Source organism: Peromyscus californicus, unplaced genomic scaffold, assembly GCF_007827085.1.
Source record: "Peromyscus californicus insignis strain IS unplaced genomic scaffold, ASM782708v3 Scaffold_6__1_contigs__length_162567912, whole genome shotgun sequence".
Classification (NCBI taxonomy): Eukaryota; Metazoa; Chordata; class Mammalia; order Rodentia; family Cricetidae; genus Peromyscus; species Peromyscus californicus.
The window spans coordinates 50,273,082-50,286,227 of NW_026294584.1; the positions used below are offsets into that span (position 1 = coordinate 50,273,082).

The 13,146-nt window shown below is 48.8% G+C and overlaps 1 protein-coding gene across 2 annotated transcripts in view; it reads right to left on the minus strand.

The window, feature by feature from the left end:
- Window positions 1-13,146, minus strand: part of Creb3l2 (cAMP responsive element binding protein 3 like 2) — a 119,800-nt gene that overhangs the window by 18,090 nt on the left and 88,564 nt on the right. For both annotated transcript variants that reach the window (XM_052720923.1, XM_052720922.1), the window contains exons 5-8: window positions 10,235-10,419; window positions 6,641-6,787; window positions 5,727-5,785; window positions 4,520-4,588 (exon numbers count right to left, since the gene is read on the minus strand). In XM_052720923.1, the coding sequence (XP_052576883.1) occupies window positions 4,520-4,588; window positions 5,727-5,785; window positions 6,641-6,787; window positions 10,235-10,419 (460 nt within the window). The remainder of the gene's footprint in view (window positions 1-4,519; window positions 4,589-5,726; window positions 5,786-6,640; window positions 6,788-10,234; window positions 10,420-13,146) is intronic.

The window sequence follows — 13,146 nt, forward strand, 5'->3', positions numbered from 1 at the left end:
GGGAAGGTGCAGCAGCACCTCATCAGCGGGAGGTACATAAAGATCAGGTCGACAGTCAAGGGGCTGAATTCCAGTCCCTTCCACTTCCCACTACTGTTATGACTTTAACCTCACTGGGCCTTACAGGGACTAGCAGGGAGACAAGTTCTCTAAGACGCATTTTAAGACCAAGTTCCGGAGAGTCTAAAAAGTCAAGGCAGGAGGAGAGGGCCTGGAGCCCACAGCCTTTTAGAGGCAGAACAAAACAAGAGATGAACGTGGCACAAACTGAGCCACAAACACTTTCTCGTGATGGGCTGGGTGGGTTGTGCCTCACTTACGCCAAGTGGCCAGCGGGCTAAAGAACAGGATGTCTCAGGAGTGAGTCGAGGGTGGGGCCTTCCTGAGAGCTCCTGTCCTGAGAGGCCAGTGGTAAGCTCAGAGAAGCAGAGGAGTCTCCAGCAGCAGCCCCGACTGGCACCGCTAAGTGCGAATGTACTTGGCTGATTGAGCTGAGGAGGAAGGGTCCCCTGGGACACCATCTCACTCTGCTCTTTGCCTCCTTGATGGCATGCAATTAGCGGATCATCTCAGGAAAGACGGCACGAAGGTGCGTTCACACCGTGTGCCAGCTCTGGAGAGAGAGAGAGGAAACAGGGACACACAGACACACATACACCCCACGCCTGGCTGGCCTCCATCCAGTGTCTCGAGCTCAGAAAAAAGGAGTCCTTTCCCCTAGAAACCAACATGCCAGGAGTCTATTGCTGAATTGAGGGCAAACAGAGTCCAGACTGGCTCACCTCAGTACTCTTCATCTGGATATCTTAGCTATGAGAGGCGTTATTTTCCTCTAGTGCTGAAACAGTCACTCACCGTGCCCTGGCACGTGAAATGATGCCACTCTGTGTCTCCCACCCACTTCTTGCAATCGTGTTGCCATCAACGTTTGTCATGCTCCTACTTCTGTCCAACTGCCTCCAAAGGACAGCGACAGGAGAAGTGTCAGCAGCATCACAAACACAGCTGTGTGTTCATTCCGCCCAGGTCTGTGCTCAGTTCAAACAGCATGTGATGTGACGAGGAGTCCAGAAGCTTTCCCTGCCACCTGCTTCCCGGCAGCTGGTGTTGGGGCACACGGTCATCGGTGTTTATACCATAGTCGTTTTGGTCACCGTGGTCTTCCGAGCAAGGGGAGGCCCTTGCGAGAAATAGGAGGAGGGCAGAAGAGACCCACCAGAGACCATGCTTCAGCAAGAACAGCTCTTTTATGTATTTGACTTTTAAGCCAAAATACACCAACTATGGGTCCTGGATATGATGACCGGAGGAACTCCTGGGTAAAATTATCTGCAGGAATATTATACGGAACCAAGTTCCAGCCATCACCACCATACAGGTTGTCCACCGGAAGTTAAGTCTGAACCAGGAGAAGTGGAAGAGAGCAGACAGAGACTGGGGAGGGAACCACAAGGAGGCTCTTGGCAGTCAAGAGGCTAGCTAAGTGGGGGCAACCAGAGAGGCTCCCTGCTTGTGAAGCGAAAGAACACAGGCAGAAACAGAAAAACGCTGTAAAGGTAAAAGACACAGCAAAACAAGCAGACCCGTTCTCTGCTTTGGCCAGTGCCGATACACCAGTCCTGACTGCATTCACTGGCAGCCACTGGCAGGGAAGGGCCAAACACCAATGTCCTGAGGCAGAGTTATGAAACAGTTTCAGATGAGGATTCAGTGGAAACACATCCATGGAGAATGACTCCAGCATTTGTTGCTCAATGAAAAAATTTTAACAATGAAATATGAATTATCCTATGAAATCATGATAGATCCAAATCGGAGAATGTTGAGGTTTAAGTATGTATTCTATATAAGCATTATTAGATTTGTGTGTATCTGGGGTGGGCAGAGGTGTCACCCTCAGGAGGTGTCCACCTTGCTGCACACCAATTAGGCTAAGCTGACTGGCCAGTGAGCCCCAGAGAGCACTCTAGCCTGGAGAATTTAGATAGCTAGTACTCCTTTAAAAGACGGGTGTGGTAGCATGCTCCAGTTACCCCGGCACTGGGGTTTGGGGAGTTACAGGGAGTGGGGACAGGCAGATCCTGGGGTCTCTCTGGATAGCCAGGCTATAGAAATGGCAAGCTCCAGGTTCAGTAAGAGACCCTGTCTCAAAAAACAAGGTGGAGAGTAATAGACAAAGATACGGATTTCAGTAGCTGGCCTCCACTCCCTCCCCAGCCACGCGCATATGCATGCATGGATCCCCCACAACATTATTAAATAAAAATACCCTGCCAATAACTGAAGAAGAAACGACTGGAGTCTATAAAGCTGTTTCTAAATGCCTTACACATTTACCTATCTAGGTAATTACCAGAAACTGCTGATAACCAGGAAATGAGTGTTTACGTACCTCCCGAGGAGGATGAGAGGAACCTAGGAGGGATTCATACTTAAATTCAAAGCAAAGCAGTCCACAGCGAACACAGGACTGTCTAGAGGGTACCACAGGCATGCAAGACTTGGGGAGGCCATGGGATGACTGGCTGGGCTCTGTATTAAGCAAATACGGACATGGAAGAGAATCTGCAGTTAAAGATGAGAAACACGCAATTGGTGTAGGTATCCTACACCAATTTGAACCTTAGGATGTGTGGATACCTGATTTAAGCCAACAAACAACAAACAAAAAAATGTTCAAGCCTGGATGTGGGGGTGCACACTTGTAATCCCGGCGCTTAGGGGGTGAAAAGCATAGAGAAATGTTTAAATGTTCATGGTAATCAAGGAATAAACAAACAAAGCAAAGTGTAGCCAGATGGAGAGGGCCGGAGACCCCTTGCCAGGCCAGGTGGCTTGTGGGCCCTTCTCCTCAACAGGCTCCTTCTTGGTCCTCACACAGCCCTGCTGAGGCTTTGCTGCACCCGTGTGGCCAATGGGAGGCCTAACAGCTGAGTCCCGACGCCCCAGGAAACAAACAACAAGAATAACGTTGATGGATTTCCTCCTGGCCCTTCCCCAGCTCAGAGCCAAATCTGTTCATACTCGGAACGTAGCAGCAAGGACGGGGCAGGAGACGGGATGTTAAAGTAACTCTGGATCCAGAGGACCAGAAAAGCCTGGACGTCACCTCTGCTGGAAAGAAGGAGGCCAGAGGGAGATGGGGACTCAGAAGATGGGGCCAGAGGCGAGCAGCAGTGGAAACAGAGTCCTACAGTGAGGAGAAGTTCCACCGGGTTGAGGGTAACCTCACTGGGAGGCAGGGGAGGGGATGATCCTGCCTCAGGCAGTCTGAGGGCAAAGGGGTCAGGTAGAGGGCACCTGACCCCCTCTGTGAGTGCCCTTCCAGATAACCAAGGGGGAGCCAGTGGACTCCCACTGAGAAGAGTTCATCTTCGCAGCCTACTACTGTTATAGCAAAAAACCGAGAGATACAGGGCATGGCCTTCAAACTCAAAGTGGCCGTGGAAAGCACAAAGTCACTGCTGGAGATTTAGCCAGACCCCTTAGCCCTTGAAGTCTTATTATTAGGCATCAATGCTGAGCCCCATATTGACTAATCCATATTTCCTTAGCTCTCAATGAATTTTTCTCTGCTTTATTGATTGGACCTATAATGTCACTTAGGGTAACAGGACTCTGTGACCAACGCATGACATTTTCAGAGCACGAGTAAACACCCTGCATGTCCAGGAACACACACTGACTCAAACATGATTCAGTCTTACCCCATCCTAAACCCTTGTGTGTGAGCCAGAGTTAAACCCAACAGGATCCTTCTATATTGAAATTCACAGAATTGCTGAGTGATGCTGGGCAAATCACCAACCTTTCTGCGTCCCAGACCTCGTCTGTATAATGGGGATAACCTCATCCCACCTCACCAGGATGAGTGAGTCACTATCTACAATGTGTCCAAAACAGTAACTGACATAAAAAAAAAAAAAGTCAAAAGAAATAAGCAACTCAGAGCCACAGCTAGTTTTTCAAAATGGGACTGAAATATAAGTCATTAATTTTTTGAAAACAGGCTTACAAAACCATGAGTCTCTTTTTAAACTGATAGACATGATTATTGCTGTAATTAACTGACACTAAATCTCTGTGTCTCCTTGTCCACCTCTAAAACTGAGTGTCATTTTCAGGAGAATCAGACTTAGGGACTCCATTCTGCTCCAAGCCCCCTTTTAAGATTTCTTTATTAATTTTTTTTTGTGTGTGTGGCACTCGGGACTGAACTGAGGGCTTTATGCATGGTAGGCAAGCATTCTGACTGAGGCACACTCTCAGCCCACTCCCTTTTAACTTCCTTATAATAGTCCTCGTTATGATCATCCTCCCACCAATCACTCAGAAGTGAAGACCATGTATGTGTTATGTGTGCACGTGCATTTGTGTGTACGCCTGTGTGTATGTGGGGAGTCCATGAAGCAGAACCAGTAAGTGGAGCCCAGCTACTTAAGCATTCCATTTTCAGTGGAATGCCTCCCGCTCTGGTCTTGCATGATGACCCCTCCCACTGTCTTCTGGCCACACCCACCTATTGGTGTTCTCCAGCACCTCCACCTTCTTCCGAAGTTCCAAGTTCTCAGTTGAACAAGACTCCACTCTGAGGAGAGAGAGCAAAGACACTCTGTCACTCTCCAGGGAGCAACTGCTCAGCCGGGGCTAGGGTTGAGGTGAGTGGCACCACAGAGAAAGAGGTAGCGGTGGCCCATGAGGAAGAGCTGAGAGCGCCTGAGTGGAGAAGAGAATGAGCGTCCAGAGGGACAACCTGGCGGGCCAGCTCTCCTCAGGAAGGAGCGTGTGCGGGACACACATGAGCCCCGTCAGGCATCTCAGTCTGGTTCCTCACCTCTTCCTGTTGCTCTCATCCATCACTCACTACAGGATGGAAAGCCACCAGCGAGCGGCACTCCTGGCCAGGTCTGACAGAAAGCTTAGAGCTGTGTGAAAGGCAGGCGGGACCAGAACCCAGGGCAGTGATGTGCTGGAGCCCACGTGCCCGGAGAGGCAGAGAAGAGAGATCCATGGAAATAAATCTTGGGTATGGATGCCTTTAGAACACAAACAGAATGGACGTCCTTAATGCTACTTCACCAAGACCTAAATCAGGTCGTAGACACACTACTTCCCATAGAAACTTCTGGTTAGAAGCCAGCCAGTGTCTTATCTCACATGCACAAATGAGAAAGATTCAGTTATGGGTCTTCAAGAGTCTCCTTCCTATCTCAAAATCACCCCAAATGGTCAGCTGGAGAACTACTTTCTAGGGTCGGTAGAGATGGTACTCAATTCACACTTCTCTTGGAGCCCTCGGGGCATTCCAGGGCTTTCTCAAAAGAACAAAGGGAGCCTTCATGTATTTTTGCAAAAAAAAAAAAATTTGTCTGCCCACAGCATGTACTACAGAGTACAGGAAATACCAGAGTCTGATTTGTGTCATTCGAGGCCAATAGGACCTGGGTAAGCAACACTACTCCTGTGGGCTGAAGCCAGGCATCTCAGAGGAGCTTCAGGAATGTCACTATCTAAGGCTTGCTCAAGGAACCTAGAAGCAAGCACTCACGATCATGGCCAGAAAGCAATGATTCACACACCATGGTTATAAGCAGTTCCCCCACATGACCACCAGGGGGCAGGAAAACACTGCTAATGCACTGGGGGATCAAAGACGCCAAAATGAGCCCCTCACCCTGCTTGGTGACTATTTCCTAAAAACACAAGCGGTCAGTGAGCAGGCTTACTTTTTCTCCAGGCTGTCCATGTATTCTTTCTTCTTTCTCCTGCTTTCTTGGGCAGAAATCTGTGAAATAAGGAGGAGAGGGGGATGAATTTCCATTTTTGAAAGTAAAACAGGGTGGATGGAACACAGGAGGCCACCTGCACAACTTAGGTGGCCAGCTCCCCTTTGTCTAAACTGTGGACTCTCATCTATGTATTACCAACTCTGTTTCTGGCCCAAGCAGATCCTCCCAACCTGCCAACAAACTCCTGGGTCACAGACTGATTGTTGAAATAGCTCAAAAAAATGATGTCAGCTCTCTGGACCTCAGCTGACTCAATTATATATAAAATCAGCCAGCTGGGCTTGGATGTGTATAAACCGTCTGCTGGCTCTGCATGAGGGAGGGTACAGAGGTGTAACTCTGGTTCTCTCTCTGCCTTCCTTTCCTGCTCTTTGCCTGGGTCACAGGCCTGGGCCTCACCAGCCCCCTTCAGGCCTAGAGGCAACAGATAAGCCCAGACAGAGACCAGGTGGCTACTGAGGTTTGTTTTTAATCACAGACCACTACCAAGAAAAACAAACCTTTAAGTAACCCAGCATAAAACGACAGTTGTTTATAAATTACATATAGGGCAACTTGAAGAAAATATTACATACATCGTAAAAATCGGAAGGCTGAGATATTTAAAAAGCCACGTAAAGGGAGATTCTTGTATGTCCTGCTTCTGAACAGGCTATCATGCACCAAGGAGTCTATGTACCAGTGTGAGAGTTCACACCCCGTGGGCGGAAAGACCTGGAAAGGATGGGCAGACGGTGTCTATGCTCCTGACCTGGCTACCTGAAGTCCCACTATGGACTTTGCGGGGTGGGAGGGGCGCTGCTCAGTTCTTCCTGTTCTATCACAGAAATGCCTAGAGTGGAACAGCTCACCTTATTCTTGATTTTTCTCCGGATTTTCTTCAGGGCCTTCTCCTCAGATTTTGTCAGGGGCAGTTTGGTAGGAATCGGATAGCCCTCAGCAATCAAGGTCCTCTTCTCCTCCTCCGTCAGGACCAGTGGGCCAGACCCCTGCAGCTTCTACACAGACAGGGAGCAGAGACAGGTCAGAGAGGGGTGGTTGAAAATGACCTGAACACTGGGTGTGGAGAACCTGTCACAATGGGTCACTAACAGTGGGTGCTTCGAAGAAAAAGACAAGAGAGAGAAGATGTGCCTGTGTGGGTGACTTATTTATTTACATATGTGTGTGTGTGGTATGTGCAGTATGTGTTTTGTGTGTGTGTGTGTGTGTGTGTGTGTGTGTGTGTGTGTGTGTGTGTGTGGCGCATGCATGTAGAGTATGTGTGTATGTGTGCCCATGCATGTGCATGTGGAGGCCAGAACAGGACATCGGGCATCTTCTCAACTGCAGTGAGACAGAGTCTCTCACTGAACCAGAAGTTTGATGTCCCCACCTAGGTTGGCTGGCCAGTGAGTTCTCGGGATCTACCTGTCCCAGCCCCAGGGCTGGTGTTACACATGGTGGTGGCACATGGCTGGCAGTCATGCCTGGCTTTTTTATGTGGGTGCTCGTGATTCAAATTCAAGTCCTCAAACTTGCAGAGCAAGGGCCCCAACCTCCCCAGCCTCCCAAGTGGGGGTTTTAAACCCAAGAGTTCTAAATCAAAGGGAAGGCTGAAGAGGCCTGCATCCACCTTTCCCAGGAAACACCCCACTATGTAGCACACACACACAAAGTAACGGTGTAGAATTCGCACCCCACATCCCCGGAGGCTTAGGGGTAATGGGAAATCCCCTTGGAGTTCAGCTTCATTCAAGACTTGTATTGTTCGCCTACTGAAGGGCTGATTTTTTTTTTTAATTTTTTATTTTTATTTTGCAATACAATTCAGTTCTACATATCAGCCACGGATTCCCTTGTTCTCCCCCCTCCGGCCCCCCTCACCTTCCCCCGGGCCCACCCCCCATTCCCACCTCCTCCAGGGCAAAGCCTCCCCCACGCACGGACTGAGATCAACCTGGTAGACTCAGTCCAGGCAGGTCCAGTCCCCTCCTCCCAGGCCGAGCCAAGCGACCCTGCATAGACCCCAGGTTTCAAACAGCCAACTCATGCAATGAGCACAGGACCCGGTCCCACTGCCTGGATGCCTCCCAGACAGATCAAGCCAATCAACTGTCTCACCCATTCAGAGGGCCTGATCCAGTTGGTGACCCCTCAGCCACTGGTTCATAGTTCATGTGTTTCCATTCGTTTGGCTATTTGTCCCTGTGCTTTATCCAACCTTGGTCTCAACAATTCTCGCTCATATAAACCCTCCTCATTCTCGCTAATTGGACTCCCAGAGATCCACCCAGGGCCTAGTCATGGATCTCTGCATCCAGATCCCTCAGTAGTTGGATGAGGTTTCTAGCACGACAATTAGGGTGTTTGGCCATCCCATCACCAGAGTAGGTCAGTTCAGGCTGTCTCTCGACCATTGCCAGCAGTCTGTTGTGGGGATATCTTTGTGGATTTCTGTGGGCCTCTCTAGCACTTTGCTTCTTCCTATTCTCATGTGGTCTTCATTTACCATGGTCTCCTATTCCTTGTTCTCCCTCTCTGCTGTTGATCCAGCTGGGATCTCCCGCTCCCCCAAGCTCTCTTTCCCTCGACCCTCGCCTGAAGGGCTGATTTTATAACTAGCTCTTTCCATACCACACTTGCTCTTCTCCTCCACTGACAGCTAAGGGGCCTGAAGTCCCAGAGACACCCCAGGAGGCATTTTCCCGGGAAGTTCTGGTTTCCGGAGTCCTACGCTGCCCATCCGCAACGAGCATGAGGACCACAGCTCATCGCATTTAGCCCAGGACACAATGATGTGTATATATTAGTCACACAAGCTGACGCACTGGTGCCTGATCTCCATGCTCCCTGCCACAGTGGACATCTCCGAAGTGGTTTAGGATCAAGACTCAGAGCTGAGGTGACACCCGTAAAATCTCGAGAGCCGTTCAGTGCTCGGCTGCGATGTTCACTAAGGGAGTATTCAGCTTTTGGAGAAAAAGAATCCTTGTGAGTTTACGGGATGAGAGAAGGCTTAGAATAGATGAGACTCGAATGCTGCTTTCTGGAGAAGTGATGCCTTCTAAGGACCGGGGTGGTGTTCTGAGCAAATGGCAGTGCTATATACTCAGAAAAGTAACGGGAGATGCCTCTGCCCAGAGCAGGTGGGCTCATGAGGCTGAGACAGCAAAGGATGAGCTGTTTAATACAAGCAGAGATGTTAGGGCCCCACAGGGCATTTAGATAGCAGGAAACACTGGCTGGCTGCTAGCAAGAGCAGGCGGGTGGGGACTTCCCTCAAAAGTGTGCAAAACGGGTAAATCTTGGAGGGATGCAGACACAGAGGATGAAAGGAATTCCAACCATCTAAAGCCAGGTTCAAGTAGACAAGGCAAAGAAGCGGACGTGAATTCCTTCCTTCTCGGTCACGGTGACATGTTGTTAACATCTACAACTTACGGGGACAAATGAATCTCGAACTTTCACCATTATCCTGACAGTTGGTTCCCACACCTTCTTAAAATATTTCACTTATATTTGTTAGTCATAAACATTGCAGGCATGTATGAAATTCTCAAAGAATAGAATATTATCTTTAAAAGGTGTTATTCATGATAGTGTAATTTTTAAGACCTCATAGAAATCAGAGTCCCTCTTTAGAACAACAAAATGAGAGTTCTCTACCCCTCCTTTTACATGTGTGTGGGATGAATGACGACCTGTGATTTTGTCCCAGGACCCTGGGTTAAGAGCCCCCAACACACACAAAGATTAAACTATGTTTTTGAGCTTTTGACATCAAAGAACTTCATCTCAGAGAGACTTTCTTTTCAAATTTCACCCAAGAACGCTTATCTAAAAGATGAAAGGCATTCCCTAGCGCACACTAAGTAAGCATCCTCTCCACTAATGGCAAGTGTTCATGGTGGAACTTGGAGGGGGAAAAAGTACAGAAATAGTATGCCTTAGGCTTCTGGGCCTGGAAAACAAACAAACAAGTAAGGACTAGAGATGTGTGTATGAAAAAAGAATTACTGAGATTTGTAGGCAAGTCTTTACAAACATGTTCTTTGGGGTTCCTAAGTTCCCTGGTGACTCGGTCCCCAGTGGGGTGCCACTGAGAAGTATGGATGTGAAGAACATGCTGATGTCTTTTTTGCAGGAGTGATTTGGGTGTCACAGGACTGGATTTGGTTACCATGGAGGTGTGCTGCTACAGAGGCTCCCTGTTTCCTCTGTCTATCTTTCTGCTATGCACGGAGCACCCTCTCCAGAAGCTAAGTAGATATAGGCACCATGCTTTTGAAATTCACCACCTCCAGGACTGTGCACCAAAAACAATCTTTCCTAACTTCCTCAGTCTTGGTTATTTTGTTACAGCAACATAGCATGGACAAAGACTTCTAACCATTAAACAAAAATGTCATTACAAGAATGAAAAAATCATTCTGAGAGGATTCCTGGCCACTCAAGATACTTACGTGTGGAGCTGTGAGGAGAGGAGATGTGGACAAGGCAGAGGGGCCCCGGGGCATGGCTCTGGCAGGGCTGTGGGCCTGAGACAGGCTGAAGGGATGCAGGCGTGGATTAGGGCTCAGGCTGCCCTCTGAGTCACTGCTGTGGCTACTGGGTGGTGTTGGTGGTAAGTGCAGCTGATCCACGGAGGCTGAGGACGAAGAAAGCGCATTTCATCCATCACAGAAGAGGAACACGAGACTCGGGGGCCAGTTACACACACGTGTGTCTCCACACTAGGAGCTTGGGGTAGGTGCACAGGGTGGTGACTCTCTCTAGGCTGACCTGGAAAGTTCTTTAAGATGTGATGCAGCAAGAAGGTAGGGGGTGGGAGGAAGTGGGGGGTGGGAGGGGGGAGGCACAGAATAGTGTATCCTGTTGTCCTCTCTTTGTAGGAAAAGGAAGAGAAAGTGAATGTAGAGTCACACTTCCCGGTCCTAGCACAAAACTACCCTGGGCAAGCATGCATGAGACACTAACAAAGGGGTGACCCCGGGGGTAGCCTGGGAGAGGGGGGTGCCCCTGACAGGGTGTTGACAAGACTTTTCACAATGTTCCTTTGTCATTTTATTTTTGCAATAAATACTCCTGTACCCCAGTCTGGCCTTGAATTCTGGATAGCTGAAGAGGACCTTGAACTTCTGATCCTCTTGCCCCCCACCTCTGGAGTGCTGAGATAGAAAGTGTGCTTCACCATGCCTGGTTTTATGTGGTACTAGGGGGTGGAATTAAAGGCTTCTTGCATGCTCTGCAAGCATTCTATCAACTGAGCTACATGCCCAGCCCCTCTGTATTCTTTTTAGATCGTTTACACAGGTTGATGTGCAAGTCCTGTTAGCAGTATGCAGTTTTTTAAAACAATCGTTTAGGAAACTGCCAACCTGAGAGAGCTCGCTCGTGGACTCTTGGAGAAAAGCCCCTTTGTTTCTGGAGGAATGTGCCTGGTGGGGCCTGCAGGCAGGAGGCCAGGCATTCTTCATTCAGAAACCCTATATCTACCATTAGATAAGTAGTCACAGGAAAAAAGAAACAGGGTGCAAGGTACCCTCTCCCCTACAGCCTTTCTTCAGGGCACATTACCAGGGATGAGAGCACCCCATAGGTGTGGGGCCAGCACCCCCAGGGCAGTTGGAATGAGCTTCTGAATGGAGAGCATCACCTGCGGTCCACCCCCAGCTCCCTCCCTCTTTTTTTCTGAACAAGATTTTTCTGTTCTGCCAGCCACAGTTGCTGAGGGAGATTACATTTGAGGGCTCCTCACCCCAAGCCCCTCCTGGGGGCCTGGCTCCATGCAGCATCTCTGTATCTGTGGAGCACTTGCATGCCTGACACACCTGAGTAGCTCAGGGAAGGGCTGAGTATGTATGCCCTTTCAACACATCACGTGCCTGGCTAGAAAGTAGGCATGGCATAAGTATTAGCCAGGGTTGCCAAGGTTTCACCTATGCCAGGAATATGTGACAGTGTATGTTTAAAAAGAGTAAAAAGCAGGGATCACATTAATCTACCAGCAACTCCAGCTGAATTCCCAAGGACACCAAGAGTTCTTCTGCCCCCTGGCCCTGCACGGGCTAAGCTCCGCGCGTTTCTGCTTTCTGAGCAGTGAGTAGTCCACAAAAGAGAGAAGCAGGCTGACAGGAAAAGCCTGCCCATCTGGACACAGGTGCCTCAGGATCAGATTTCTAAACATCATTTGAAATGCTGCTCCCAGGCTGCAGAGGGAGCTGGGGACAGCATGCTATTCTGCCTAGAAACTTTGATGTACGCCAGGATATTCAATTTCTTTATCTCTTTATCCAGGGTAATGAGGGAGGATTGCCATTTCTCCTCCACGGACCCCAGATCCTGACGCCACCACAGGGATCTATTGTTCGGGTTGTGACACTTTCTGAGCCATATCACAACATAGTGAAAAGAACAAGACACGTTTGGTGGTGGTGAGCAGCCAAAAGGATGAAAGAAATTGCTTGAAAGCAGACTCCAGGGTTCAAAGGCATGAATGTGTGCCGCTCAATGCCAAGAAACAAAGGCTCAATACAGATGCAGATGGAGAGTATTAACTTTTTACTTCTTTACAGGTAGTAAAGGCAGTGATGGTCAACCCTGATTCAGTGGTCTCAAATCCAGTCCTGAGTGGAGTCCTAACGGTAAGGAAGGCAAATTGTATACAATGCTTATAGACAATGTGGGCTCGTATACAATGTGTGCTCCTTTGCACTCTGTAGCACACAGACCTTCTCTGTAATTGTGGATACTGACTCCTTTGTTGACCATGCAACAAACTGTACATCTAAACATATGTTGAACATGTAAATAAAAGGAAGGATGCAGCACCAACAGACACACAGTTTTAGGAAGAGTGGGCTCCATGCTGTGCATAAATGAGGTACTGACAGCTTCCTGTGCCCGCCTGAGGCTGAGGGTCTGCATCCAGGATCCCAACTCAGCCTCATATGAGACGCAGAGTCAGAAAAAAAAATGTAGAGAACTAACAAAAAAAAAACAATTCCAAGGCATGATTGGGTTCAAAATGAATGACAAGAGGCCCAAAGAGGTACACCATTGGGACCATGGACATTACCAAGCAGGAAAGGGGTGCACCACAACTGTTACCCAAACAGGACAGCTAAAGCCCCACCCTGATTGTGCAGACACATTACGACTTCATTTACAGAGGGTTAAAACTCAAGCTTTAGTTGAGCCACTGAGAACTGCTGTGTATCCGTGGGGTGCTAGTGGGTTCCGACAGGGGGTCTCATCAACCGCACGCAAGTCACAGCAGTTGATAATGGGTCTAAAAACCCATCCTTGGTAAGCGTCATACCACACCAATGCTTAGCTGAAAATAAAGGACGTAAAGAGAAATAACCTTATTACA